Source organism: Myotis davidii, unplaced genomic scaffold (genome assembly GCF_000327345.1).
Source record: "Myotis davidii unplaced genomic scaffold, ASM32734v1 scaffold132, whole genome shotgun sequence".
NCBI lineage: Eukaryota > Metazoa > Chordata > Mammalia > Chiroptera > Vespertilionidae > Myotis > Myotis davidii.
In genome coordinates, this window is record NW_006285258.1 from 3,942,953 (window position 1) to 3,949,214 (window position 6,262).

At 39.5% G+C, this 6,262-nt stretch overlaps 1 protein-coding gene across 1 annotated transcript in view; it reads left to right on the plus strand.

Annotated features, from left to right (window-relative positions):
• Positions 1 to 6,262, plus strand: part of CEP152 (centrosomal protein 152kDa) — a 107,267-nt gene that overhangs the window by 76,055 nt on the left and 24,950 nt on the right. The window contains exon 20 of the mRNA XM_015558951.1: positions 3,018 to 3,683. Within this exon, the coding sequence (XP_015414437.1) occupies positions 3,018 to 3,683 (666 nt within the window). The remainder of the gene's footprint in view (positions 1 to 3,017; positions 3,684 to 6,262) is intronic.

Genomic DNA, 6,262 nt, shown 5'->3' on the forward strand with positions numbered 1-6,262 from the left:
TCGTTTGTGCAATCTATGTGCTACATGGAACAAAGAAAAACTTTGACTGTCTTAATCTGAACAATAAAGATTTAATTAAAAAAATAAAAAAGAACAGAGAGCCCTGCACATATGTGAATGCAGAAATACAGAGACGAGAGGACAGTGTGTTGCTTCTCAAACTTGAGCAGGCACACGAGTCATCAGGAGGGTTTGTTAAAGCAGATTTCTGGGCTCTTCTGGAAATCTGACTTGGAGGGTCTAGAGTGAGTCCTGAGAATTTGCCTTTCAGACAGGCTTCCCGCTGACATGACACTGCTGGTCTCTGGACCACACGTGGGTGGGAGTTGGCACAATTGACATAATTATTCAGCCACAGAACAATGTTAACATGTTGGGCATCCATCCTCAAACCACAGGAGGTGGGCAAGGTCCAGTTTCCTAGCACTGGCTAGAGAGGCAAGTTCTTGCAGGATTAAAGTGCTCATCAAGTGTGTGGAAACTTAAGGCCGTTTCCCGGAGTCAAGAAGTAGTCAGGTTGGTTTGGCGGTCCCCACACTTTGCTGCACAGTGGAAACCCTTGAGGATTAAAAAAAAAAAAAATGTATTGGTGCCTGGCTCCCACTCCCACACTTTCTGTTCTACTTGGTATGGGGTGTGGCTTGGGCATCGGGATTTTTAGAAGGTGCTCAGGTGGTTCAAATATGCAGCTAAGTTGGGAACCACTGAGTCAACAAATGCTGTCTGATGCTCCTTGTAAAACTTCATGTGAGAGGATGTGTGCTTTTAGTGAGCTTGGGCCGGCTATCCACATTCCGTAGGATCCACTACCTCCGCCTGCCACCTGGCAGTGATTTCCAGGCATCCATTGCGACATGACCTGTTTTCTCTAAAGCATTCTTTAAACATGTTTCATGCACAACTGAACCATTCTGCTGGGAGCAAAAGAATTTTACTGTGAATTCTTAGTGGGTTCCTTTAGTAAAGTAATTCAAATGCAATTACTTCAAATTTTTAAATTATTATATGCAACTCTTTAAGAGCACATACAAGTGAATAAAGGTATAGGGCATGTGTGTATAAATCTGTATAGGTGAAGATGTTTGCTATAATTACATAATAGAAAATTTAGTAAGCAGATAGCCTATCTCAGCATTCAGAGCAAAAATGTAGTATTAATTAATCTAGGCCAAGCCTTTGGAGATGCCCAGTTCTTTTAACACTTTGTATTCTAATGATGTTTTGGAGTCACTCAGGGGATATTAGAAGTAAAAGGGATTCAAGGTCATTATCCAGTTTGCTCATTATATAGATGAAGACACCAAATGCTAAAGAGATTGACTTTTCCAAGTTCAAGAAGCCAAAAGCAACAATAGCTACATAACATTATCGAGTCCTTATTATTTGCCACACTCTGGGTTAAGTGCTTCAAATGGATTATCTGTGTCATTTAATCCTAAAAGAACTTTCATGTAGGCATGGTAATTATCCCCATTTTATTTATTTGTCTGTGTATTTATTTATTTTGTAATCCTCACTCAAGTAACATCGACTGGTTGCCTCCCGTATATGCCCTGACCGGGAATCGAAGCCACAACCGTTTGGTGTATGGGACGACACTCCAACCAACTAAGCAACCCGGCCAAAGCTATCCTGATTTTATTGCTGAGGAAACTGGGGCTCCAAGAAGTTGAGGAATGGGCCTGAGGTTCCAAAGCTAATTCCTGAGACCCTGCAGCAGTTGGTCTCCAGAGCCCCCTCTGATAAGCACTGTACTGTACTAGGCAGGATTAGAGCTAGAGCCCGGGTGTTTTGATTCCCTGTCACTTTTTGGTTACATACTCTTATTTTCTATGATCTACTATTTCTGTTCTGTTATAAAAGAAAATTAACCAAAGGGGAAAACAATAACCTTTTCTGTTTGCTATTGTCATTTCATGAACTGCATTACCACTAAAATTGCATTAAAATACAATTATGTTTGTCAGCAAGTAATTATGCAGGTATATGTTATTTTCCTAAGTACCAATAAGATTTCCTAAGGAGGCTGCTTTTGCTTTAATGTAAATGATGCTTAATTTGTTTTGGGGGTTTAGATAAAATTTGAGACTGCAAATGTATAAAACAAGTGATTTGGAATTTTTCCTAAAATTAGTTTTGAGTAAATAATCACAAGTACATATTTTTGGTCAGTTTAAAGTTCTAATTCTTCATCAAGAAAACGTGTTTTGTTTTGTTTTTGTTTTTTGTTAATCCTCACCGGAGGACACTTTTTCCATTGATTATTTTATATGTATATAAAACATTGACTTCAGAGAAGAAGGGAGAGGGAGAGATAGAAACATCAATGATGAGAGAGAATCATCGATTGGCCTCCTCCTGCATGCCCCACACTGGGGTTGAGCCCGTAATTCTGGGCTTGTGCCCCGACTGGGAATTGAACCATGACCTCCTGGTTCATAGTGAAGCTCAACCACTGAACTCAACCACTGGGCTCCATTGATTATTTGTTTGTTTATTTATTTTCTCTCTTTTTTTTGTTTTAGGAGGGAGGAGGAAAGGGGAGGAGATCTCCATCGATTATTTAGAGAGCATGATAGGTAAGGGAGGAGAGGGAGAGAGAGAGAGAGAGAAACATGATATAAGAGAGACAAATCAATTGGCTGCCTCCTGCAAACACCCAGACCAGGGCCAGAAACCGAACCTGAAACCCAGTTTCATGCTCTAGACCAGGAATCAAACCCCTCACCCTGTGGTGTGCAGGCCGACGATCTTACCTCTGAGCCATGCTAGCCAGGGCAGATATTTTGTTTTTTAAATAACGTAAGATAAAATGTTAGGTGACTTGAAATGAAGGAAAAGATCCTTAAGTCTAGTGTAAGAATATTTTAGGAATAATATCTAAATTCACTGTTTCCCCCTAATTCTGATTCAAAATCTCTTACTAAGTTCAGAGGTTAACCCAAATAATTACTTTAATTTTTTTTTTATTAATGAGAGAATCTTAAAGATTTTAAAATGTTCATTATGTCCTTTAGATATCGTTTGCTGTTTCTGAAGCTAAAGAGAAATGGAAAAGTGAGCTTGAAAATATGAAGAAAAATGTACCGTCTGGAAAAATGCAACACCTGGAAAAATTGGAGGAGAAGATTCATTCTCTTCAGAGAGAGCTGGAACTGAAGGACGAGGAAGTCCCTGTGGTTATCAGGGCCGAGCTGGCAAAGGCCCGGAGTGAATGGAACAAAGAAAAGCAAGAAGAAATCCACAGAATTCAAGAACAAAATGAGCAAGACTACAGACAGTTTTTAGATGATCATCGAAATAAAATTAATGAGGTGCTTGCAGCAGCAAAAGAAGACTTTCTGAAACAGAAAGCTGAACTGCTCCTCCAGAAGGAGACAGAATTGCAAACCTGTCTAGACCAGAGTCGGAGGGAGTGGACTGTGCAGGAAGCCAGGCGGGTCCAACTGGAGATCTGTCAGTACGAGGAGGACATTCTGACTGTCCTGGAACTTCTCCTAAAGGGTACCCCGAAGGAGCAAGCCCCTGGTTCAGAGACCAGGCAACTCTCAGAACTCATGTCGACGTGTTCTTCAAAGTGGGCGTCTGTGCGATATTTTGAAAAACTAAAGGCCTGCATTCAGAACGCACTTCAAGATCTACTCTCCCTACTTACGGAAAACACCAACTCAGAATGGGAAAAGGTATGTTCCCAGGAAGTGAAAAGAGCTGTTAAACATCAAGGGTGATTGTAGACGTTGCATACAGTATTTTTTCCTTTCATTTTACAGATGTAATACTTGTGTGTTTTTTAACCAGTGGTTTAAAAAACTTCTTGTAACAAATCCAAAGCATTGCATGTTTTTTTTTTTGGCCAAAATAACATTACTTCTTCTTAAATATGAGGCAGCGCTTTTAACCCCCAGACATCTTTTTCCCTAAAAAAATATATGATATTCTTTGTAAGGGCCTGAGATTTCAGAAACGGAATAACTCTCATTCCTGTTTTGTTTCTTCGGCATTGCCGCTTCAAGAAATATGCATCATATTAAAGTAGGGTTTCTTAAGAGCTTCTAAAGAGTTTAGAAACCTATTTCTTGCCCTCAAGGAATTTATATCTCATGTAGGCAAAAAAGTGCCAGCCAAGTATAAAGAATATTGATGTAGAAACAAGCAAGTACAGGTATGGCTTGCTCACACAAACTCGGAAGCCCCGTTTGGCTGGTGTTCTGTGTACATGCATGTGTCGTGAAATCATGGTATAAGTACTTTCTGACACCAGGTTTGAGTTTGTGGGACAGGTGATAAAGTCTTGCTCCCTTATGATTGAAGAAATTTGGTATGAGTGAAAAAATCCAGAATGATATTCTAGGCATTGTGATCAGCCAGTTTCAACATTTGTAATTAGAGGAAGAAAAAAACAAACCAGTATTGTAAGGTTTGTCTGATAGAAGAGTTGAGATATGAGTTAATTCAGCCAGATAGCATGATTAAATATTTTCAAGGCAAGAATTGAGTATTTGGTGTTGATACCTCCTGGAAAGAGTCATAAGCTAGAAAAAAAATCTGAATTCCAGTCCCATACGTTGGGATATCTAACTCATTATCTTGGGTAATCATATAATTTTGTTTGTCATCTGAAAAAGAAAGTACAAATCCCTTGGGTTTTGGTAGGATACCCATGAGGCAGCTCGGCCTTTTTGCATCCCACAATTTTAGAGCTGAAGAAACCTGAAAGATCAGTCCACTCCATCCATTTCACTCCTGTCATGTTTTTTTTTTTTTCCTCTTTTAAATGTGTTTTTATTGATTTTAGAGAGGAAGGGAGAGGGAGAGTTAAAAACATTGATAAACATCAACATTGATTGGCTGTCTCCTGCATGCCCCCCACTGGGGATTGAGCCTGCAACTCGGGGATGTGCCCTGACCAAGAATTAAACCAATGACCTACTGGTGCATAGGTCCCTACTAAACCACTGAGCCACACCAGCCAGGCGCCAGGTGATATTTTTAATTCTTTTATTGTTATTATTTTTTAACTCTTTATTGTTAAGAACATTACAGATGTCCGTCCCCCCCCTTTTCCCTTCATTGCCCTCCTGCACTGAATCCAGCCTCACCCTATTGTCTGTGTCAATGGGTAATGCATATATAAATATAAGTTCTTTGGTTAAGCTCTTCCTGCTCTTTCCTCCCCCCCCTCCCCCCTTCCATCCAAGGTTCATCAGTCTGTTCCATGTTTCCATGCCTCTGGTTCTATTTTCATCAGTTTTTTTGTTGTGCATTTGAGTCCTTGTTTATTTATTTTGATTTTTAGATTCTATTGTTGATAGGTATGTATTTATTGCCATTTTACTGTTCATACTATTATTATTATTTCTTCTTAAAAAAGACCCTTCAACATTTCATGTAATTCTGGTTTGGTGGTGATGAACTCTAGCTTTTTCTTCTCTGTGAAGCTCTTTATCTGACCTTCAATTCTAAATGATAGCTTTGCTGGGTAATCTTGGTTTTAGGTCCTTGCTTTTCATCACTGAATATTTCTTGCCACTCCCTTCTGGCCTGCAAAGTTTTTGTTGAGAAATCTGCAAACAGTCTTATGGGAGCTCCCTTATATGTAGCTAACTGCTTTTCTCTTGCTACTTTTGAGATTCTCTGTTTGTCTTTAACCTTTGGTATTTTAATTATGATGTACCTTGGTGTGGGCCTCTTGTTTGGGACTTTCTGTGCTTCCTGGACTAGTAAGTCTATTTCTTTTACCAGGTAGGGGAAGTTTTCTGTCATTATTGCTTCAAAAAGGTTTTTAATTTCTTGCGCTCTCTCTTTGCCTTCTGGCACCCATAGGATGCAAATTATGGTACACTTGAAATTGTCCCAGAAGCTCTTTATACTATCTTCATAATTTTGGGTTCTTTTCTCCTTTTGCTTTTCTGATTGGATGTTTTTTGCTTCCTTATATTTCAAGTTGCTGATTTGATTCTTGTCATCCTCTACTCTACTGTTAATTCCCTGTAAATCTTCATTTCAGTTAGTGCAGTGGTTCTCAACCTTCCTAATGCCACGACCCTTTAATACAGTTCCTCATGTTGTGGTGAACCCCAATTTCATTGTTAGCAATTGAACATAATTAAAGCATAGTGATTACTCACAAAAAACAATATGTAATTATATATGTGTTTTCCGTTGGTCTTAGGCGACCCCTGTGAAAGGGTCGTTCGACCCCCAAAGGGGTCGCGACCCACAGGTTGCGAACCACAGGTTGAGAACCGCTGTTCTAGAGTCT